Consider the following 25,908-nt stretch of genomic DNA (forward strand, 5'->3'; position numbering starts at 1 on the left):
ATTAGTGAACAGTGAACGTGCATTTTGATTCAGCCAAACTAAAGATCATTTTGAACAATAAATATGCCAAGTAAGGATGTAACACCTCAGACCACTATGGTCTGAGGTAACATGTAATGCCCTCTGTATAAAAAGGTCAACCAGAGGTCAAAATGTGTGCATATATAATTTGTAAATAAACTTTGCAACATGTTTGCAAGTCACAGACAAGGAAGTTCCTTGTCTGTGCTGTTCCTTGTCTGTGCTGTGCAACATGTCAGTATATGACCCTACACGAATATGGTTGAGTATGCAGAAAACATGTAAATTACAGTTGTATCGAAAAATTAATCTCACACACTGCTTATTCCCCATGAATTATTGAAGGTACTTCAAGAAAAGGTTTCAGAATAGACAAGATATGAAAGTAGAGAATGGTGAGAGACGTAATGTCTTAAGTACATTTGTAACTTTAGCATGACGATAAAAATTGCTTCGGAACGTGTTGGTGATTTCATTCTGACACGGCTGATGTCTAATAACATGACGGAAATGTCATCAAACACACAAAACACACAGTATATTTTTATCAATGTACTACTGCTAAAAAGACAGGCTTGTACACCTTAGACACTTGCATGTAAACATGATATCCACACATAAGGTAATAATGAAATTCATAAACTTGCAAGGAAGTCACTCGAGATTGAAAAACTACAGTTGCGTGTCGTTACTCTTGATTACACTGGAGACAGTAGTATATGCCTCGTGTGTCCCCCGTGATTTCATCTTGATTCACTCCCACATTGCTCGAGCATCCAAGGGAACTGTTTTGGGTCCAGTAATGTACATCAACCATGGTTAGTATGCCTGTCTTATAAAGTCTGTTGGTATAGTATTTAGTTTTAATGAGTAATTTGAATAATTAATGATTTATTTGGTAATTAGGCTATATACCAAGAATGCACATTTCAAATTCAATATAATTTGGCACAGACATCAACCATAATAAAGTACACATACAAAGCCTGTTGGCAGTATTTATTTTAATGATTAATGTGCAGAATTAATTATTTTTGGTAATTAGGCTATATATCTTAATAAGAATGCATTCCAACAATGTGTGTAGGAGCAAAAATCTATGGTTTGCCTTTATGGGAGGCATTCAGTTTAAATCTGGTAACAGCTCCCCTCCTTTGGGGATTAAAAACTGAATTTCATCCAATTAATTGAATTATGATGATGATTCTATACTTACAGAAGACTTTACATATTGGACTTGTCTGTTCTACAAGAAGTCTATTATCTGAGCTGGTTTGGGGTGGACAGAATGAGAAGGACAATAGTTGGTTCCAGAATGGATCATTTTCTGAGATGACTTCTTTACCAGCTAGTTTCTTAAGGAGGTCATTGCTGGACAGTTCACTGATACTGCTGCTATTAGCACCCATAATTTAGTCGCTATCTGACACTTGCACTAAGTCCTGTAAAGAGATGGAAAAGAAGGAAAAAAATCAGTGTGCCTACAATTTTAACAGTGTTCTAGACCTTGCGATGCCTAGGGGAGTACCTACAATCTTTCCCATTTGCAAAGCAGGAATTTTGAATTACCCAGTTTCCAATACATCTTACAATACCATTATGGGAAACCCTAGTGAAAAAGTCTAATTCACTTTACCTCACAAGTTACAAAAACTCTGAACATTGAATCCTAAATCCAACCAAAGTAAATGGTAAAAGGTTTTATTGTTGTTCTATTGAATACCTCAATAGCTTACTATATCATTCATTAAGTATTAATAAACAGTAATTTGTCTTCAAAATACTTTTCATTCTCAAAATTAACTGTATAGCACAGAAACTTTAGATCCATGGAAAGCTCTTAATGCTAATTCTCTGTAATTGGCTGTACCAAGATTCATGGAAATGTCACACTTCATTTGTAATTCACATCAGTTCAAAATAGATTTTTACATGTTTTTTTTTTTAGGTAAATGTCAGATATCACTGCACTTTCACTAGTATGCTTTAGAAAGAAGTTGTACAATACATATACCCTCACATTTATGCCATTTCTGGGCAGTTTCATTTCAAAAGGTACGACAATGCACCCACCGTGCACAATTCACTACAATTGTGTAGTCACAGGTTGGCAACTGTCCAATATTCTAATATTTGTATCTATCATCATCATCATCATGATCATCATTCTGCTGGTCTATCTTATAGGGTAAATAAGGACAATGTATTGACACACCTCAAGAAAATATTATTTACTAGGTACTTATTACAGCCCAAATATTATGGGCATTTGCTACAGAAGTTCAGATGGTATTCCAACTGAGATTAGTAGGACTAGACAAAAAAACTTTCCAAATCAAAGGCACAAATGTCCACATTGGAGCTGTGATACCCTTATCATATCAGTGTGCCCTCTAAGCTAATTTGATGCACACAATTTCTAAAATTTGGTGTTCCCTACATGCATTTCTTACTATGCGATGACTCACAAGAAATGCCAGCTTTTTCTCTTTTTTTTGACTCCACATCCATCCAACATTACATCAATCTTTATTATATGCCAAGTGAATGATTATTTGATGGGAATGTCCTTATTACATGCCAAGTAAATGATAATTTATGTGATGGGGAATGTCCTTATTACATGCCAAGTAAATGATAATTTATGTGATGGGAATGTCCTTATTACATGCCAAGTAAATGATAATTTATGTGATGGGGAATGTCCTTATTACATGCCAAGTAAATGATAATTTATGTGATGGGGAATGTCCTTATTACATGCCAAGTAAATGATAATTTATGTGATGGGGAATGTCCTTATTATATGCCAAGTAAATGATAATTTATGTGATGGGGAATGTCCTTATTACATGCCAAGTAAATGATAATTTATGTGATGGGGAATGTCCTTATTACATGCTTAAAATGATAATTTATGTGATGGGGAATGTCCTTATTACATGCCAAGTAAATGATAATTTATGTGATGGGGAATGTCCTTATTACATGCTTAAAATGATAATTTATGTGATGGGGAATGTCCTTATTACATGCCAAGTAAATGATAATTTATGTGATGGGAAATGTCCTTATTACATGCCAAGTAAATGATAATTTATGTGATGGGAAATGTCCTTATTACATGCCAAGTAAATGATAATTTATGTGATGGGGAATGTCCTTATTACATGCCAAGTAAATGATAATTTATGTGATGGGGAATGTCCTTATTATATGCCAAGTAAATGATAATTTATGTGATGGGGAATGTCCTTATTATATGCAGTATTAGTAGTATCACTATCACTATCATAGGCAATGAAAAACAGTTTTGTACACAAATAACTACTGCAGTCCTACATTTTGTAGTATTACTACATGTACATTGTATAGCCAGTGTTGTCTCTGAAAAATTCAACATGAGTGCTGAAGTTGTCTTGTAATTTGTAAGTCCCTCTTGATCAAATGAAAATAATACTTTAACCCTAATCTTAAAATATGTTATATAATTGGTACATTTCTTTCTTCTTTTTTTCTGTTACTGTATAATTAAAGTAATTTGCTTAAAAATTGTCTTGTATGTAATCACTAGATTCTTGGTTGTGTACATTTTTCCATATGGAGTGATTTAGGAATGTACACATCCATCACTTTCACTCTGATACTAACAGATACAAATAAAAACAAAAGCAAACAACATGTTTGAACAGAAAAATGTCAAATGTCATACTTTGTGTGGTTTACTGAATATCTTCTCACAATCACAATTTTGAAAACAAATTGATGACTACTATCCACTGCTACATGTATCTATTTTTAGTAGCATTCCAACCATGTTACAGCAATTTACATGCCTCTGTCATCATCGTAAACCACAGCCTCCTTTATAGCATCCTCCAAGACGCACAAGAGGCTGTGGTTTTGTTCACATACAATACAATTATTCATCTCTGTGGCTTTGTACATCAACACTACAACCAATCAGATTGCCTCATGCATACCATGGAATATATTACAATGCCTTGGCAAGATACATGTATTAGTACATACACTCAGTGACTGCAAACTGACTTAAACAAGTTGGGTTCTTGTTGCTGAAATTTAATTTTGTCATCCTATGGACAAGATTAGAATGATATGAACAGAAAATAACGAACTATACATCTTGCCTGAAACTTGAAAGTAGCAAATTGGGTTTATTTATGGGAGCATAGATTTCAATGATGCTGTGTACCATTAGATTGTGAGTTTGTAGCAAGTTAGTATAACAGTGCCATACAAGTAGTGTACAACAAGCTGAGATTGGCTGATTCATGCGACTTCACTTGAAATAAACGTGATTTCATTCACAACCTGTAGTGATTGAACTGTTGTTTACAATACTTTTCTTGATTTTACAAGGAACTAAATCTGGGCTGAACATTATATAAGTACAACCTTTTAGCACAGAGTTCTTCGGGCACAGGACCCCGGAACTCTGGAACTGCATTCATATGGCACCCCATGCTACTACTAGTACTAGTACTCAGTACAGGACCTGTTTATCTGCACTGAATGTCAATTTTCAATGAATCGTTCTTACTTCTTCAAATGTTGGTTATCTTAGTGGTTTTAACAAGACTAGTAACTTTTACATGAGTCTCTTGCATTGGCCATTCACATTCACTCAGTGTATGAATCTGTCAACGCTTGCTGTTTGTTCACGCTATATCTGCCTGTTCTGTGCTAGTGGTGGGTTTTCAAAAGCATTAGTAGAATCATGTGACATGTTTCTGTCATGATGCACAAAATTACAACCTTAGACACTGGAATCATGTACATAGATACATGGCATGTTTCTGTCATGATGTATAACTATAAAATTACAACCTTAGACACTGGAATCATGTACATAGATACATGGCATGTTTCTGTCATGATGTATAACTATAAAATTACAACCTTAGACACTGGAATCATGTACATAGATACATGGCATGTTTCTGTCATGATGTATAACTATAAAATTACAACCTTAGACACTGGAATCATGTACATAGATACATGGCATGTTTCTGTCATGATGTATAACTATAAAATTACAACCTTAGACACTGGAATCATGTACATAGATACATGGCATGTTTCTGTCATGATGTATAACTATAAAATTACAACCTTAGACACTGGAATCATGTACATAGATACATGACATGTTTCTGTCATGATGTACAAAATTACAACCTTAGACACTGGAATCCAGATGTAACACCTAGAGTTCTACAACATTTCTTTTTCTAGAACAGAAATGTCATGTGAAAGTCTCGGTATGTTACTATGTAGTTCATCCGCCATCATGGAAGCATGAACACTATCGGAATGTGTAACTTTATTTACCCTGTTTACATAGGCAGTTCCATCCCTCATAATAATCCAAATATCAAAGGCAGCATCAAAGTCAAGTCTCTCATATGGGGTCCTTCAACAGATATCATGGTAAGATTGTGCATTTCTATGTGCTGTTTTAATAAGGTTAAATTGAGAAAAACCTCTTTCACAGGATACAGAGGTCACAGGGTTGGTAAGTATCAATGCAAAGACATCTTTATTCTCTGGTAATTCTAAGAATCCATTTGTTGAATCCCATAGTAGCTTCCAAGTTATTGTTTTGAATAGGAAATTTTCAATTGTAAGAACAGATAATATTTTGATAAAATAAAGATTGGATATTAAACAATTTGTTGTACATGTACTCTCTTTTATTTTAGTGTATCAAAAGATATGTTGTATGATATAAAGTTCAAAATTATTTGATCTGTATAGGATGGGGGATTGATGTAGATACAGGTTGTGAACGTGGACTGCATAGATGAGATGTCGAGATGTAGAATGACCGGGAATGGATATGAAACCCATAGTTTTCTCACACTGTTCAACCTGGATTGAGTCACAGTATGTGGTATAAACTACATACTTACACAATGTATCTGCTAATACAAATGGAGAACATCAACCAATACTACATCAACATTTGTAGTACAGTCATGTAATTCTGAGGACAGCTTGCATCATTTTGTGAAATTATAATTTATATAAATCCAAAGATGTATGGCATGTGGCAAGATTGTATATTGGAATTTGTCCGTAAAGATAAAGTGTTCTTAAAGTTAAACAATTTTGTTGGTACTAATGGTAGGTTATATTGACTTTGGTGACATTCGAAAGTGATCTTTTGCAGGTACATGTACGCCTATTGGCACACACTAGTAATAGATTACTGATAAAAGTTAAATTGGGGTATGTTTTTCAATTTGACAAATGAAGTCTTCTAAAACTTGTCATTGTTAAATTAATATTAAGTTTATTATTCCTATGAAGTCGCCCCTGCCTTCTCCTGTCTAAATGGGGCATATTAATATGACTTTCAGAACTATGGAACCAGCATTCAAGAACTATTTTATTGTCGAATTTGGGGGGGGGGGGGGGGGGGATATTTTCAAAAATATTACATATATTTTTTCACGCCTCATTTATCATAGAATTTTAATGATTGCAGTCACAAACATTTATTTTCAATATTAATTCGCCAATGATTTGGATTGTACACTACTCAATTCAAATGAACGAACACTCGAACAGGCATTCATCAGACTCAACATTCTTAAAAACATGAATTCTATGACGGAATCAATTGCAAAATTCATACCAAATTTACGCCCTGTTTATGATATATATAATTTACGTCCACAAAATAGTCAATGCTCACCAAAATCTTTCGTGTCTCACAATTTCTGACTGGAACTGTAATGTTATCACAGTGTCTCCGCCATATTGGGTTACCACGTCGCACGCATGCGCATTCAAATTTGTCCGTTCCACAACTATCGCTGTCAGCAGAACTTTTACGGGACTGCATGGTGGGTGTATAGTAATATTATTAGTATTATACGCTTTGAGTGAGCCAGTCCGCCCTTCACTTTTGTTATTGGCACCAGTTATCGCACTTGAAACAACATTTATAATTGCTCTGCTGTATGCACCTTCAAGAAGGTCCGTGCATTACGAAACACATGAGTGATCGGTAAATTTCGTGCCTACGAAAAGTGTATTGCAGGAGGAGGGAGATTCAATATGGCTGCAAGTGGTGATAATGATATGCTAGCAAGTTTGCGAGTAAGGGGTCGTGGACGTGGTATAAGGCCAGCCCAAGATGGATTAACAGGGCCTCTTAGACGGCCAAATATCAACGGACAAGTAGGGCAATCGGTAAGTTTCAGTCAAGCGATAGTTTATATCGAAAAAGAAACTTGTGTAGCAGCTAGCACTATGTATGACCACAGGGGGCAGCGAGCATGTAATTGATTGATCGATTGATTTATTGATGGATTTATTATTTGGTTGAATGATTGATCGATTGAATGATCAATTTTTGTGGTCCAGTATAACTTATTTTGTGTGTGATATTGATCAATTCACTCATTGAGTTTTCAAAACTATTTTTTTTTTTTTCCCTGGTTACTTTGCTCTCAGCTGTATCTCCGACCACTAAAAGGCTGTATTACTATTAGTCTTGCTGCTAGACCCCTCAGACTTTTCTGCTCACTGTCAAGGTGACCAAAGCCTTAACCGGTCTAGCAAAAGTTGAAAAATTCCTTTGAGCTAATTTACATGGTGTGGGCTGGGCAGTGTATGCATACATGGTAATCTATTCAGTAACCCATGACCTCTAGGATATACATATTAACACACATGGTTAGAATGTTTATGTTGTTAGGATTTAGATACTTCATAGTGTTTGTATTGTAATCTGCTTTGTACTTCTATGAGTATCTTTTGTTATTCTGTGTATATGGTGTGAACTGTTTCTTTTGTGTAGTTATAGAAATCTGTGTTTTGTTTTGCTGCTAATAATATGACCCATGCACTGTCTATGCATGGAAGTGTAACCCACAAGACCAACTGAGTTAATCCCTTTAAAAATCCTTTGTTTTAGACCGAGTTAATCCCTTTATATCCATTGTGTGAAATCCCTCTGATCTTAGATTGAATGTTGCGCTGGCAGTGGGCGACGTTGGTTACCAGAGCGTGGCTTTTTCATGTGAGCGTTGCTAAGCCGTATCTGTTACGGGCAAAGGTCACTGCATCTGCGCATAACATTTCATTGAAAAGATAGCGTCTTCCTGAGGTAAACAGTGTTTGTTGTAACGCGATCGAGTAAGATTGACGGAAGTTACACCAATTTCTAGTTTGCGCACTCGTTTTTGTGAATATTTTTCAACTCTCGATTTCAATATGTGCAACAAATCAGAACAAAAATTGTCTTTGAAGAAAATGGACCGCAGATTACATGCTTTACAACGGTATTTTTGTCTACATGTTGCAGTTTGTTGTGGAGTGCGCAGACGCGAGTTGAAAATTTTGATTTCTTGATGGCACCACATACGCTCGTGTCCCTTTTTTGTCATTTGCTTATATACAAATGCACTGTGTGTGTTGCACAAGGAAGCATTTTCCTTACTTTTTTAGGTGGTTTTGGTGTCAGTAAGACTATTATTTGACTGCTGTGGTGGTTGCTAAACTTGTTGACTACAATGCGACTCTTCATTTCCCATACTTTCTACCTCAGACTTATGTGTGGCGAGTAACCACGACAACACCCGAACTACGTCATTAATATGCTAAGCTCGTTCCGGACACCCGGAAGTTGTTCACATATCGTTAGGAAAGCCAGCTTATCAAGCTTAAAGTAAGCGGTTACTGATTGCAGTTCAAACAGCGGCATTCAACATGTGGTGTTTGATCCCTCCCCAGTTGTTCTACCTGTGGGTTATACATAATACTTCCATGGTCTGTGGTTGCATTTTAGCCCACATTGCAATCTTTGGTAAAGTCTTCAGTGTTCAGAATGGTGATACTTCTTTGTACTCGGTTTCAAATGTAAAAGGCAACTAAAGCTTGGAACATTTCCTTTGACGCATGTCAAGAGAATTCGAAAGGTTCTTGTATTCGAATGCTTGTTTCAGTTACTCAGCTTATACATAGACAGTGTCTGTGGTTTATAGGATGGGACATCTCTCTTGGGTTTATGCTCAGTCATGATGGTAATATCACTACTGTTTTAGGGCTTTATGGTAATTATGAGTTAACTTTGATAAGTGTGTAGACATTGTCATTCACACATTTCGGTTGATCCATTGGTGGTTATTTTTACTTAGTTGAAGTTTTTGCTACACTGTAAACATTTTATTACTGTCATATTCAAACAATGCGAATCTCGTATTCAGAATTGAAACCATTTTCAAAAGAAATGCGATACTAACAATTACTGTATGATACAAAATCGAGACAATATAAACTCGTAGTTTAAACAAAATGTATACTTCGAGGTAGTTTGTATTTTACAGTGTTTCCTCTGGGTCAAAAAATTTACTGGCAATTTGGCTAATTTGCCTCAATATTTTTTAGCCAAACCAGACTTTCAATTAGCCAAACTTTTGCGATTAAAATGAACCTGAATCTTTGCTTCGAAGTTGGAGCACAGTTGGAGTAGGTTTTAGTCAGTTCTCATCGTAACTATTTTTTAAATCTCAATGTGCAGTGTGACCTGTGAAATTTGAATATGACCCATAGTATGCATTTACGTTTCAACAGTTTTATGTGCCCCATGACCATTTCCTGACGTGGAGAGCAGCACATCTTGGGTAATTAGAAACTACGCGATATTATCATTACTTATCCACGTGATTGGTTACTTATTAACAGATGTAGTTAGAAAGGGTTTCCATCGATAGCACGCCCATTCATAATTACGGCAAAGCATCTTCCCTCATGAGTGAAGCGATGATCAAATGGACCACATCGTTGGACAGTCTATGCTGAAAACTTCACTTAGATAAACTCAAACTGCCATGTCACCATTTCATTCTCACTAAAACTGAAACTTTTTCTTTTTGAGCTTCGTTACTAGATCGAACGCATTATGTGAATTTACCATTCACTACACCATTCTCTTCGTCTGAAGTGAACATGGTTTGAATGTTATGTATCGTTCAGGAATAAATGAATTATCATACCTTCGTGAATTACGAGTTAACAGTTCTCCTGCATAGTGGAATGGCTCGGTAATAAAGACGACTCATCTTCCATCGCTCCTTGCATGTGACGAACTACTTGATCAAATTTTACAAGCATGGATCACATGATCAGATGCTGAAAGTTTTACACAACAGAACTTACAAGTTTGTTGGATGGGACGTTATTTGCATTGCTGATGTAACAATTTTATGATTTGTTTAACTTTTGAGGAACGCACAATGTGTACACTTCCTTCTAAATGTAATACAATGGAGTTTAAATTACGGATATTCCATGTTGTGACAAAGAAACCACAAGCATTATGCATAGATTTTCTGGTGCACTATTCTAAATTGGCTTCGCAAGTTTGGCTAATTGTATCAAAAATATTCTTGCCAAATGCAGATTTTATTCGCATTTTGCGATTTGGCGAGTGGGCAGCAGAAACACTAACAAATACTGTGTTGTAAATTAGAACAATGCGCATACATTTGTAAATGGATAATCATAGGGCAACTGTTCTTTCAACATACATGTATGGCACATTTCCTACTTTATTGGCCATGGTGAATATCATTGAAATTTTATGATAGTCAACGCCACAGAGGCTCATACGAACAGAGGTTACAGACATGACACTGACAGAAGTTCTAAGTATCTGTCAACACTTCATAGCAATGGATCGCGTACACCAAGGGTGGTTGTGTATAGAAATGGATGTGTAATGATGGTACAACGTTGTAACATGTTATAAATTGTGCAGTCAAAGTTTAGAATGTCAGTCTGAACTTGCAGTCAGGATGAGTAAGATGTCAATTATCATCACCGAAGATCAGAGAGAGGCGGTCGAGGCGTTTTTCGCCCATTCTGATTGGGATTGGTCGTTGTGCAAGACACAGAGAATATTCGGATTTGCCAAGTTGATCTGTACCATTTTCAATTTTTTACGATTGTTTTCAAAAAATGATATTTTCATCATCTCCTCAAATCCTACTTGTCAGATTGCTTTGATATCTGGTGTGTTGATGAACAGAGGGTAGCTTACTTAGATTTGTTAATTTCAAGTCAGCACATCATCTTTTCTATTTTTTATGATTTTTTTTTTGTAATTTAACAAAAAAATTAATATGTTAATGAGCATTGTGACCAACGCCACATTTGGAAATCAGTCCGCGAGACTTTAGGTAAAGTGCAACTTTTCAAAAGACACTATTGACGTCAAACAAGCAATGTAATATGTGCTATAGTCTTAATTCTACGCATTGTGCGCCCAAATGACAAATATTTGTTCGAAAAAGGGTTGTAAACTTCAAATCCAATTCTCTCTCCACCCCTCCTACAGAATGGTTCATTCCAGAGTATGCACCTCATGATCATTGTGAGAAGTCTTCCACACATCGTCCGAGAAATCGCAGCGTTCAGAGTGTCATTATTCACAGAATTGTTGTTTTCGAGTGAAACCCCGTCTTGAATTGTATAACTCTAACAAATGAAGACATGTCAAGTTATATTTTGAAAGTTGTATCGCTAGTTTGAGACGATTTTCTCACGTACTATCGGGGCTTACTTGGACTTGGACCTTACTCCAGTTCATCGGGAAGTTTAGCCAGCTCGATAATTCTTTCTGGTTTAGTTTACAACACTTTTGATCGCGCAGATTTTATTGTTGTGATGAAAAGAAATTAAAAAAAAGATCACTTCAACCATTTCGTTGTGTTTTCTTTATGAAAGGTAATCGAACATGAACGAGTGTTACCACTGTAACCAGGAGGGTCTATGCTGTAACATATGGCAAGGGTTCGACGACATACACGCTGGTCCGCTATCCCGCGACTAGTAACTTTCTGTAAGGACCTAAAATGCCCATTCCAGGTAGTCCGACGGGATAGTGACTTTTCGATAGGTATATCAGGGAGCTCAGAATTCAAACCACCGGCTATATGATGAATTCACGGTCATAGTAAAATTCATTTGATTTTTAATTTGCTATTTTGACCAACTCCGGTTGTCTATTCGCGATAAAATTACGATTAGTTTGGAAACGGGGTAGATTTTCTATGATTCCGTGTCATAAAAGCATGTGTTGTGTAGTTTTCGAAAAGCACACCCGGTGGGAAAGTCGCCCAACAGGCGATCTCGCGCCATTGCTGTACTACGTGGCACTTTATTCTGGCGGGGTGTCTCTTGAAAACGGGAATAGCGAAGGATGAGCCAATCAAGTGAGACCTTTCAAATGTAGCTAATATTATAGCCAATAAAATTAGTTGTACGATGATATGTGTATAATAAGGCCTCTACACTGTAACAAGTAAATAGTAAAGTTGAAATCTTTAGTCACATGAATTCGTATTTATGTACGGATGCGTAGTCTTTCTGAACAGTAATTTTTAGATCAGTTAGTATTTAAACTACGTTTCTGAGTTAATTATTCGGTAGGTTATTGACGAGCTCCCTTTGTAAAAACGCTGTACAAATTGGATGTCGGCGTTCGCCCGGCCACGTTCAACGGAACTAGTGAAGCTCAATCCTAACAATGGTGGCTGTCAAAATCGAAGACGCAATTTGACCGTGTTGTTATTTCAGTGAGTTTATTCAGCAAGAAAACAACGTGTTCTATGTTTTTGTACTTCCTACATGATGTGATGATCGTTGTTTTACCGGTACAACTTGCAGCCTACAATGAAACTGCTAACTTACTTAGTAACACTGACCATGCACATCACACGATTCCGTGTTCCGTACGCGTGTTCATGTTTTGGGGCACATTTCTAAATACGCGAAACCAGTTATTGAATGTGTAGTGGATATTGATATTCAGTTTGAAAAATTAAAATCCTGAACTTTATTTTGCGAACGGTTTTGTCATTTCTTAGTAATTATAGGGCCGACTGTACTATCACGTTTAACGTTTATGTCAACCCGGAAGTACATAGACACAAAAATAGACGAAGTGACTTGTACATGTAATTAGTAACAAAATTTTGCTGTAACTGCTGGTAACCTTCAAATTTATTTATTTTTATGTTGTAAATACATTCTAATATGCACTAAGGACAACACTATAAAGACTTGCTCTATGGGAAGGTAATTTTTTGTCTTTTAAAAATGCAATAGTTAGATCAATGTGTATCAGAAATGTTATGTAGTATTTAAGTTAGAAATAAGACCACATAACATCTTATTACTCCTCCCCCCCCCCCCAATTAAGACAAACTACTCACAGAAAGCAACAAAAAAAGAGAAGAAGCTCCAAAACATAAAAAAGAGAATAAAATTACAGTAAGGAGTTGATGATGCACAAACAACTACAAAGATATAGACAGTTCAATTACAACACACGGTTTGAAATAAATATGGGGTTTGGAAAAGTGAATTAGAAGTAGAGCAAAAACTAAGAGAGATGAAGAGCCTAAGTGAACAAGCGAAAGCACTTAAAGATAGGACCACCAAATTTTTTGCAGGACTACTACGTTATCAATTTTACTAGTCCTGTGGGATAGTGCCAAGTACCCGAAAGCGAGAGTCATTCTCAGCCATTATGGCTGAGAATGACTCTCAGCCATTATGGCTGAGAATGACTCTCTTTCGGGTACTTGGGGATTGTCGCCGTACGGAAATTAAGATGGCGATTAATACATTTCTTCCCTATATATATATATCTACTACAACTAGTACAAGTTGAATGTTGTTGACTTGGTAAATTTGTTAGAAAATTGAAATTGAAATTGCCTCAAAATTATTTTAGATCCCTAGTTTATTTCATTCATCATTAAAATTTTCCAGGGTTAAAGCTGTAAGACACTTGAATTATTTATAGCCAACCTCAAAATCCTCTTTTTTTTTCTTTTTCTTGTGTGCATTTCCCAGTCATTTTTTTTCTGAGATTTTGTGCAATTTTTCATAACAGTAGATTGTTGTTATAAAATGGTGACTATGGTATAAAAGTACAATACATTACCAACTTCTGTGTAAAATGTGTTTTATAGTGAGACATCATATATATGAAACCACTAACCACTTTATTGCATCGCTAAAACAAAACTGCATAGTAAAGAGCTGAAGAACTGAACCACTTCTACATGTCACCAAAATAAAAAATAAAATTAAAAAAAAAACAGCGGAGCTATTCTGACCGATAGGTCGCTTGTTTGTGTGTGTGCATTTCTCAGTCATTCTTTTTCTGAGATCGCTAAAACAAAACTGCATAGTGAAGAGCTGAACAACTGAACCACTTCTACATCTTACCAAAATAAAAAATATTAAAAAAACAGCAGAGCTATTCTGACCGATAGGTCGCTTGTTTTTTCATTCTGGAGTTAAACGCAAAAGTAGCTTTTGAGGGCAAACCCCAGAATGATAAGGAGTTAACAATAAACCCCTCACCCAAATCAAAACTCAAAATCAATTAACTATTAAAGGCAGGTAGACCTTACCAAGGAGATTTATGAGAAAACATCCTTGACCTTCGTAGTCAAGGTGACTGCAAATGTCTGTAGACATGCATGTACAGTAAGGATTTACAGACACCCCACCATGCCTATAGCAATATTGAACCTTATCAGTTCAGTTGTGTTCAAAACTGTACAGTTGTGCTACAATGCCATTGGCGCTATTTTTTGTGTTTGTTTTTGAACTTTTAATCCTTGCAGGTTTGCACTCAAAACTAATTTAAAAGTAAACCATGGAACGATAAATACATGTAGCACAAAAGCAAAAATGTCAACATCAAAGTCATAAGGTATTGCAAATGTATGTACAAAATGTACCACATTATATTGAATTTGAAGCGTGCATTCTTGAGATATAGCCTAATTTACCGAAAACCATTAATTACGTAAATTACTCATTAATATTTATGGGATGTTTACCAAAACCTAAACAGTTCTTGCCACTCCCCCACGGAACACATGTACTAAATTTACTTTGAATTGAGCCAGTCGTTTTTTAGAAAATGGTGATACTGTCGCACCACTTTAGATAACATTTCCTGACCAGAAACAATTTTTTTCTTTTGATGGCCTACAGAAATTATGCCAATATCTTATCAAAACTAAAGGCTACATCGATAATATTTTCAGGACAGATGCGCTTAGGTATCTCAAATGTACAGTGTATGTACTAAGTTATAATGTAATGCTACCATTAGTGCAGCTCAGGAACTTAAAGAATACTACATTTGTACTTACCATTCTGTCAGTCCCAATCAGCCTCATCCACTTTTCTTGCAGATATCAACTCTTGAAGAAATCACCAACAGAATGAAACAAGTTGACATGGCAACTGTAGAAGAAGATGCAACTCAGGTGATGAATATGGTGCAAAATTATGCAGATACTGGTAAACAACTACAAGATGTTGGTGACAGTCTATGTAGGCTAGCCTTAGATAACTTCAGCTTTGGATTGGAGGCTGCGCAACTATGTAACAGACTGGCAAATATAGAAGTAGAGGGAGTGAAGTTTCGTAATATTATTTTGAAATTACTACAGGCAGAATTTGGGAGAAGAGAAAATCTAAAGAATGATGCCATTAACACTTGGTTAGGACTTGTGACATTTCTGGTTGAACTCTTTGTTGTGATGAGAACACAAAATGGAGAAATATTGAAGGCTTTGGCTAAACCAGTTTTTGTTTGTGTAACTGAGGTAAGATAGACATGAAGTAAATTTGTTGTTTAAAGGCCCATGATTTAATCCCTGCATCACTGCGATCTTATTGGTGGATCAAGCCATAAAGATTAGACAGAATCATTCTTTCAACTTTTTTTTTGTAGCTCAAAAAAGTCTCAACTGTCGTAAGGAATTCGAAGGTTTTGTATTAGAGGTTGAAATGTCTTTTGTGTGTGTGTGTGTGTGTGTGTGTGTGTGTGTGTGTGTGTGTGTGTGTGTGTGTTACCATTTTCTAAAAAACGACTGGCTCAATTCAAACTAAATTTTGTAGACATGTCCCATAGGGTAATGGCAAGAACTGAATAGGTTTTGGTAAACATCCCATTATGCTAACCATTCACCCATTATGACTCCACTTAGCATGACCGGCTTGGAATCTACAGGTTTCAGGTATGAGCCCTGCAGCTACCTGCTGTTTGATTCTGAGTGGCTAAAGTCCTTGGGCAAGATTTGAACCACAACTGTGCCTCTGTCAACCCAGCTGTATAATTGGGGACCTGGTAGGATGTAGGTTGCAATGTGAAGGCTTTGATCCTATGCGCTTAAATGGCTGCAATGGATTGTATGCTCCCCGGGGAGGTGAGGAAGACTAAAGAGCCATTGTGCCGTTCTGATCTGAGCCAGGGGTAATAATTGTAAAGCGCTTTGAGCACGGCATGGGAAAACGCTATATACAGTGTTAATGAATAATTTGCATAATCAATGAGTTTCGGTAATTAGGCTATATCTTCAAGGGAAAGGATACACTGTGATTGAATGACTTTAAATAAAAATAGGAATGTTAAACATGATAAAATGTGTTGGTTTCATTCACTTTCACTTATTGGTATGGAAGAAGACGTCGATCAAGACGACTTCATACTTCAATTTCAATACAATTTAGTACATACGTTAAACATAACAGAGTGCATATCGCCTACAAAAGTTGTTGATTTCGTGTGAAGATTTAGTGAATAATTTGCATAATTAATTGTTTTCGGTAATTAGGCTATATCTTAAGACTGCATACTTCAATTTCAAGATAATTTACTTCATACATTAAACATAACAAACTTTACATGCCCTATAAAGTTGTAGATGTACCTTACAGTGTTAATAACTAATTTGCATGATTAATGATTTTTGGTAATTAGGACATATCATAAGAATGCATACTTGAATTTCAATATCATTTAGTACATTGTTAACCATAAGAAAGCGGATATGTCCTATAAAATTTGTTGATATAGCTTAGTTTTAATGAAAAATTTGCGTAATTAATGATTTTAGGTAACTAGGCTGTATCTTAAAAATGCAAACTTCAAATTTCGTAAAATATGGTACATATATCAACCATAATAGTGCAAGATCTGTTCATGTTAAAAAGGGAAATTTGCATATCAATGAAATCAACTAATTAAGCAATATCTGCATACTTCAATTTCAATATAATTATAATCGTTAAACATAACAACATACATATGTCCTATAAAGTTTGTTTATGTACCTTACAGTGTTAATGAATAATTTGCATAATTAATTATTTTCAGTAATTAGGCCATATCTTAAGAATACATACTTCAATTTCAATATAATTCAGTACATACCAGAGGTCGCGTTAACGTGTTATTCATGCATATTTGATGCCATATTTGACACTTGGGACGCATTATTTTGGATGTATGCGTCACTGGAGATGCGTCATGAACGGGGGACAAATGGGGCTTACTGTTGGCTTACGGTTATCATCTTTGCTTCGAAGTTGGAGAACAAGGCATCATGGATTTAGTCAGTTCTGATTGTAACTACCTTCAAGTTCTAAATCTCTATGTGTAGTGTGACCTGTGAAATTTGAATATGACCCATCATATGCAAAATGTTTCAACAGTTTCATGTTCCCCATGACCAATTCCTGACGTGGAGAGCACGTCTTGGGTAGTTTAGAAACTATGTGATATTGTCATTACTTATCCACATGATTGGTTACGTATTAACAGACATGGTTAGAATTTAGAAAGTATTTCCATCAATGACAATAGCATGGCCATTACGGCGAAGCTCTTCCCTCATGGGCAAAGCGATGATTAAATAGATTAAATAGACCACATCAGTGGACAGTAGTCTGTGCTGAAAACTTCACGTAGATGAATTCACTGCCACATCACCATTTCATTCTCACTAAAACCGAACTTTTTTTGAGCTTCGTTACGGGATCGAACGCATTATGTGAATTTACAGTTCACGCTGTCGTTCATACTTCATGTCGTGGAACTAATAGTTTGTGGATTGTGGTATTGTATCATAGTGTAATTTTATGTACTCTGTACGGTCCAACTCCAAGAACTGCCGCTCTCCCTAACATAGATTCATCTGGAGTTTGTTCTCGAGTACATAATTTTAGAGAGTGATTACCATAGAAAATTGAAATTCTGGAAAGACGAAATTAAACCACTGTATAGAGTATTGTTGCATATAAATATTTTCTTTTGGAAGGGCAAACTATGTACTTGAATACAGTGTGCGGGAGAATGACACTGATGTGTTCATGTACGTGTATTTACATTTATAACATATTTACATGTAGAGTGCATGCAAATTTGGAAGAGCCGCACCGTAATGGGATTTTGACGCTAATTTTGGCAGTAATGCATTAACCATAACAAAACGGATATGTCCTATAAAATTTGTTGATATAGCTTATAGTTTTAAAATGAAAAATTTGCATAATTAATCATTTTAGGTATTGAACGGTACTCAGTAATTAAGCAGTATCATGCACTCTTAAAATACCGGATAATTTGGCACATGCATAAACCTAAGAAGCACGCTTGTCCAAAAAAAAGCCTGTTACCATAGTTTTTTTTTAGTTTAATTTGCATAATTAGCGATTCCCTTACGGGAGATATTCAGTTTAAATCTGGTTGTAGTTATTTTAAAGAGATTTATATAGTTTTTCCAGTAATAACTAACATGCATGTAGCATGTACCTCATTTTTGAAATTTACCTGCACTGGGCAAAATTATGTGCATAGTAACACAGTGTATCTAATGTATTTTGAGCCTGGATAAGTATTATTGTGTGTTTTGTAAAAGTATGAAAACATGGTTACAAGAAGGTAAATCGATCAGGTCAAACTTGTCAAGGTTTCCATACTTTGTATGATAGTTTTTGGTTGGAAACCCACTTGGTAAAATATACATACATGTATATAGCAACTCAGGTAGGTATTGCCTATAAAACACATTCCAAGTAGTTTGTACTTCCTATAACATGTCATGGTATGCTATGTTACTAGTATGGAGGCAAAGTAATAACTAAGATGACACATTGTATATGAATTTGGTAGTGTCTTAAGGTAGGAGGTGTCAAATTCGAATTACGTCAACGACGCAACTTTTGGCGCAGACTGAAACTCACACTCTTGTCAACATTCGAACGCGAAACAGACCCGGAAGTGTTTTGAAGTGAAGTGAAGTGAAGTGAAGTGTTAGATGTTTTTCTAGCACTGTATGTACTCTTGGAGATTTAAGGGGTGAATGGAAGGTAATCTTGTATAATTGAATTTCAGAAGTCCTTGCGAAGAAAATTAACTTTAGTACCATGCATGACTTAATTTAAAGAGGAACTGTTTTATAAATTTTAGACTTGATGAAATGTATCATCAACCACACTCCCTCGGCTATATTGCCGGTATGGTCTGGAAACATGGCCCACAAACCATTCACACCTTTCATCTGTACAGAGGAAGTTATACTGTCATGAATACCGGTGACGGGTTTTGTCAGTGTGGGTTTTTTGACGTGGGAAGGTGACATATTGACCACTATAAAATTATGAAGTGACGTTGGTACATTATACATATGTGCAAAGATAAACAAGCTCATTTTAATTTTTATCAAAATTCAACAAAATTTCATAAGATATTTCTAGAATTCTAGAATTTAAACGGATGTGGTGACCCCATTTTTTCTTGTCATTGATAAATAGCTGGAATAATACAATGTACACATACAGTGTATTAAAAAAATCTATCACAGACTTTTATCCTTTTTTGCAATTTTCTTACGTTTTTCTTAAAAAATAGTAAAGCAGCTGGAGATAAAATAACATAATATTTTATGAAATAATGAATATAAATGACAAAAAAAGATGTGTCTGGACCTACTATACATTGCACTTAAATACATAAGTTCATTTGGTGTTCTGGGGATAATCTTTAACTGTCAAAAATCATGTTGTAGTTAATTGTTGTAAATCTACTTATTTTGACCCAAACATATATATGTACATGCAAGAAATGGTCATTATACTGAAAACAAAGGTGGTGACATAGTATTTTCTCTGCATTTTTTACATATTCAGATATCAATGTTTAAGTATGCAAAGTATAAGAAAATTGACTTTTTTTAATTTGACACCTCCCCCCTTAAGGTGTCAATATGACATATGACACATTGTTATATGTAAATGGTTTAAATTTGGTAGTGTCTTAAAGTGTCAGTATGACCATTTTCCTGTTTTTAAAGCAAGAAACTTTAATTTCAGGTTTGCATCATAGAAATTTTAAACAAATATTATTTTGCATTTTCAGCTTCTAGGAAACAGCACGGAAGAAGAAGTAGAACACTGTATCCATGAGGTATGGAATAATTACAAGCATTGGTTAATGTTGGGAAGGAGCCGGAGGGAGGGTGGGAGGATGTGAAAAGTCATACAAATTTGTACCAGCTAAGTGGCAAGTGTGAAATTTGTAAAGGTAGGTGGTCGTGTTTGTGGATGATTGTTATTTCCCAATATTTAGTGACCTAAGGGGCTTTGCCACTATGAGTTGATAGACGAGTAATGACAAAACTCGTATAGTGAGTATTTTCAGGCTGAATGAAGACAAATATTGAGGAATAACATAATTACACCAGTGCCAGTAATAAATATCAAAGGAAAATTAGGGAAAGTGTTGGGAATTGTGAATGTTTTGCCTCATATTTTGAACACAGCAGAACCAGTTAAGTAGATACACTTTATAATGACATAGATGCAAGTTGTCATGATGTAGAACTTCAACAACCTGAGTGTATATTCTATATTTTTTGGTCAACTGGGCTATTGCATGGTACATGTATAATAACCTGAATAGCACCCTCAATGGCAAGACAATCCTTATTCACTGCCCAAAAATATCTAGAAAAAAGCAGATCTTTGGCACAGCCCTGTCCAAACATGTACCAAAATAATCATAAAAATGGTAAGAAGTTAGCTATTTAGAAAATGGTAAGAAGTTAACTGAATAGAAAATCGTAAGAAGTTAGCTAAAAAGAAAATGGTTAAGAGTTAGCTAAAAAGAAAATGGTAAGAAGTTAGCTAAAAAGAAAATGGTATGAAGTTAGCTAAAAAGAAAATGGTAAGAAGTTAGCTAAAAAGAAAATGGTAAGTTAGCTGAAAAGAAAATGGTAAGAAGTTAGCTAAAAAGAAAATGGTAAGTTAGCTAAAAACAAATGGTAAGTTAGCTAAAAAGAAAATGGTAAGTTAGCTGAAAAGAAAATAGGAAGAAGTTAGCTAAAAAGAAAATGGTAAGAAGTTAGCTAAAAAGAAAATGGTAAGTTAGCTAAAAAGAAAATGGTAAGAAGTTACCTAAAAAGAAAATGGTAAGTTAGCTGAAAAGAAAATGGTAAGAAGTTACCTAAAAAGAAAATGGTAAGTTAGCTGAAAAGAAAATGGTAAGAAGTTACCTAAAAAGAAAATGGTAAGTTAGCTGAAAAGAAAATAGGAAGAAGTTAGCTAAAAAGAAAATGGTAAGAAGTTAGCTAAAAAGAAAATGGTAAGTTAGCTGAAAAGAAAATGGTAAGAAGTTACCTAAAAAGAAAATGGTAAGTTAGCTAAAAAGAAAATGGTAAGAAGTTACATGTAGCTGAAAAGAAAATGGTAAGTTAGCTAAAAAGAAAATGGTAAGTTAGCTAAAAAGAAAATGGTAAGTTAACTAAAAAGAAAATGGTAAGAAGTTAACCAAAAAGAAAATGGTAAGGAGTTACAATGTACATGTAGCTGAAAAGAAAATGGTAAGAAGTTTGCTATGGTTACAGGAGTGTAAAGAGTATTTACTGTGTGGTTATAGGAGTGTAAAGAGTGTTTAGTGTATGGTTACAGGAATGGAGTGTTTAGTGTATGGTTACAGGAGTGTAAAGAGTGTTTAGTGTATGGTTACAGGAGTGTAAAGAGTGTTTAGTGTATGGTTACAGGAATGGAGTGTTTAGTGTATGGTTACAGGAGTGTAAAGAGTGTTTAGTGTATGGTTATAGGAATGGAGTGTTTAGTGTATGGTTATAGGATTGTAAAGAGTGTTTCGTGTATGCGGTTACAGGAATGGAGTGTTTAGTGTATGGTTACAGGAGTGTAAAGAGTGTTTAGTATATGGTTACAGGAGTGTAAAGAGTGTTTAGTGTATGGTTACAGGAATGGAGTGTTTAGTGTATGGTTACAGGAGTGTAAAGAGTGTTTAGTGTATGGTTACAGGAGTGTAAAGAGTGTTTAGTATATGGTTACAGGAGTGTAAAGTGTGTTTAGTGTATGGTTACAGGAATGGAGTGTTTAGTGTATGGTTACAGGAGTGTAAAGAGTGTTTAGTGTATGGTTACAGGAGTGTAAAGAGTGTTTAGTATATGGTTACAGGAATGGAGTGTTTAGTGTATGGTTACAGGAGTGTAAAGAGTGTTTAGTGTATGGTTACAGGAGTGTAAAGAGTGTTTAGTGTATGGTTACAGGAATGGAGTGTTTAGTGTATGGTTACAGGAGTGTAAAGAGTATTTACTGTGTGGTTACAGGAGTGTAAAGAGTGTTTAGTGTATGGTTACAGGAATGGAGTGTTTAGTGTATGGTTACAGGAGTGTAAAGAGTGTTTAGTGTATGGTTACAGGAGTGTAAAGAGTGTTTAGTGTATGGTTACAGGAATGGAGTGTTTAGTGTATGGTTACAGGAGTGTAAAGAGTACTAGTATTTACTGTGTGGTTACAGGAGTGTAAAGAGTGTTTAGTGTATGGTTACAGGAGTGTAAAGAGTGTTTAGTGTATGGTTACAGGAATGGAGTGTTTAGTGTATGGTTACAGGAGTGTAAAGAGTGTTTAGTGTATGGTTACAGGAGTGTAAAGAGTGTTTAGTATATGGTTACAGGAGTGTAAAGTGTATTTAGTGTATGGTTACAGGAATGGAGTGTTTAGTGTATGGTTACAGGAGTGTAAAGAATGTTTAGTGTATGGTTACAGGAGTGTAAAGAATGTTTAGTATATGGTTACAGGAGTGTAAAGAGTGTTTAGCATATGGTTACAGGAGTGTAAAGAGTGTTTAGTGTATGGTTACAGGAGTGTAAACTAGTGACTAATCTTGCAGTTCTGCTCTGTATTTTTCCAACTAGTTGAAAAGAAGAGGTGGGTTTCTACAAGAACAAGATAACTGTAGCATGGAGAAAGTATTACTATCTGTACGAGACAGACTTCTGGATCCAGATACATCCACATTTGTAAGATGTCTACTATTGGAAGTATTGGAAATGAGTGCCAACGGATGGACTCTCAATGATGGTATCAAAGCATACTACAAAGAAATAATCAGTAGATATTGATTGTAACATATCTACGTATATTACTGAGGAAAGCCAGCTTTCTGTTAACTATGATAGATACAAACTGAAAGTATTGTTATTCAAAGTAGTAGATTACCCAAGTGGATGGTAGTGGTGCCTTGGTTGTTCTGAAGTCATGAAAGTGTAAACACTGGGAGTTGGACATGAGGCTGAATGATTTGGCATCGCTTGGGAAAAACCTTGAAATAAGGAACACTTTCCTCCTGTCATTGTAATCATATGAATACCTTGCGTCTATCTTTAATAGTAATCTGAAAACTGGCTCACCTACTTCGTATCTAAGAAATAAACCAAAGAAAATCCAGGAGTGGACATGGGAAAGGACTGTACTCTTTGCTGGTGTAGTTAAGTTACTATTCTGGTTAGTTGTTTCAAGTCCTGACCTTTAGGTCAAGGGTCAGGCTTCAAAAAAATTTTGCTATTTGACATTTGACATGTATGCAACCACTAGTATTGCAGGATAAGTCAACATTTTTGATATTTATTTATTTATATTATTTTATATTTGTAAGTCATTTTAACAACTCAGGTATAATACGGTTTTTCTTTATATATCAAATTTGTTATTTTCAAATATGTTACCATTATAATGATCTTACTTATACTGCCATGGTTATATTCACTATAATCTGTGTTATATTAGGGTTAGTAATATCAGAGTAGAAAGCTATATGGTGAAATATCTGTACTACTGACTGTATCCAATACAAAGTTTGATAGTATAACTAGGAATGCAGTGACTTCAAGTATAGCCTATAGACTTGTGGTTGTCATTCTAATATACCGGTAGTGATCCTACATCAATTCAAAGCCATGTTGATGAGATTTTTAGCTCTAAAATTATCATGAATTTGAAATTACCATGAACAGCTATAGGTATTAATGGCGATACATACCTTCTATAAAATTACAATTGCTTTCTGGTTTGTCCCTGCGGACGAAGTCCAAAACGGGGACTTATGGATTGGGTTCCGTGCGTGCGTCTGTCCGTCCGTCCGTCCGTCCGCAGCCGTTTCTTGAAGATGCCTGGACCGATTTTTTTCAAACTTGGTACAGGTGCAACATACTATGGCATACATATGCACGTCAATTTGTTTTATGATACGATCCAATATGGCCACCTAGCAACCATTTTGTTTGCGAATTTTCCCTGTCTAAAGCCATAACTCAGACATGCTTTAACAGATCTCATTCAAAGTTGGCATTAGGACAGTGTTCTATGACATACATGTGTATATTCATTGTTGTCATGATACGATCCAATATGGCCGCCTAGCAGCCATTTTGTTTGTGAATTTTCATGTCCAAAGCCATAACTCAGACATACTTGAACAGATCTCATTCAAAGTTGGTATTAGGACAGTGTTTTATGACATACATGTGCATATCCATTTTCATTGTGATACGATCCAATATGGCTGCCTGGTAGCCATTTTGTTTGCAAATTTTCATGTCCAAAGCCATAACTCAGACATGCTTGAACAGATCTCATTCAAAGTTGGTATTAGGACAGTGTTCTATGACATACATGTGCATATCCATTTTCGTCATAATACGATCCAATATGGCTGCCTGGCAAAAATTTTGTTTGCGAATTTTCATGTCCAAAGCCATAACTCAGACATGCTTGAACAGATCTCATTCAAAGTTGGTATTAGGACAGTATTCTATGACATATCCATGTGCATATCCATTTTCGTCATGATACGATCCAATATGGCTGCCTGGCAGCCATTGTGTTTGTGAATTTTCCATGTCCAAAGCCATAACTCAGACTCCATTTTCATCGTGATATGATCCCCCATACCCAACCAATCCTTTATTGTTGGAGGCATATTCCATGTCCAACAAGCACACACAACATATCTAAGTCTGTTTGTTTTAGGTTCACAAATGTTGTTGCGTGATCAGAGTAGTGATAATTCCTTAAAACCCAATTATAGCGGGGACTATGTCATTCTCAATGACTTGTTTTGTTAAAACAGTTGATTGCCAAGTATGGATTTCTAGACATTTTTGATACTGTTTTTATGTATAAAAAAAATTATTGTAAATATTGGATCGTTTATATGTTATTTCTGAATATCAGGTTTGAGTTCAGTTGATTACAAGTGATGGTTACGCATGATTCAGTAAGTAGTGACTTTTAAATACAGCATAAATCTCATCCAAAAATATATAAACTCAGTTTGTGGCCCTTTAAACATAGCATAAAGACTTGAATTCCACACTGGACGTGTACACAATAGGATAGCTGAAATAGTGTAGGAGTGTTAGTCCTTCAACTCTACAGGTAGGCTACAGTTAGGATAGTGGAAGTAGTGTCGTAGTGTTAGTCCTTCAAGTCTACAAGTAGGCTATAGTTAGGATAGTGGAATTAGTGTAGTAGTGTTAGTCCTTCAACTCTACAGATAGGCTATAGTTAGGATAGCTGAAATAATGTAGTAGTGTTATAGTCCTTCAACTCTACAGGTAGGCTAAAGTTAGGATAGTGGAAGTAGTGTAGTAGTGTTAGTCCTTCAAGTCTACAGGTAGGCTATAGTTAGGATAGTGGAATTAGTGTAGTAGTGTTA

The 25,908-nt window shown here is 35.5% G+C and overlaps 2 protein-coding genes across 2 annotated transcripts in view; one reads left to right on the top strand and one right to left on the bottom strand.

The window, feature by feature from the left end:
• Positions 1–6,824, bottom strand: part of LOC144447034 (dymeclin-like) — an 83,453-nt gene extending 76,629 nt beyond the window's left edge. Inside the window, exons 1-2 of the mRNA XM_078136903.1 lie at positions 6,749–6,824; positions 1,238–1,463 (exon numbers count right to left, since the gene is read on the bottom strand). Of these exons, the coding sequence (XP_077993029.1) occupies positions 1,238–1,430 (193 nt within the window). The 5' untranslated portion in view covers positions 1,431–1,463; positions 6,749–6,824. The remainder of the gene's footprint in view (positions 1–1,237; positions 1,464–6,748) is intronic.
• Positions 6,825–6,899: 75 nt separating this feature from the next.
• On the top strand, positions 6,900–25,340 carry LOC144447583 (CBP80/20-dependent translation initiation factor-like). Its single transcript, XM_078137658.1, has 4 exons — positions 6,900–7,248; positions 15,285–15,701; positions 20,297–20,344; positions 23,108–25,340. Exons 1-4 carry the CDS (start codon positions 7,114–7,116, stop codon positions 23,312–23,314), a joined length of 807 nt encoding a protein of 268 aa, XP_077993784.1. The 5' UTR covers positions 6,900–7,113; the 3' UTR covers positions 23,315–25,340.
• Positions 25,341–25,908: the final 568 nt, after the last annotated feature.

This window comes from Glandiceps talaboti, chromosome 16 (assembly GCF_964340395.1).
Source record: "Glandiceps talaboti chromosome 16, keGlaTala1.1, whole genome shotgun sequence".
Lineage (NCBI taxonomy): Eukaryota > Metazoa > Hemichordata > Enteropneusta > Spengelidae > Glandiceps > Glandiceps talaboti.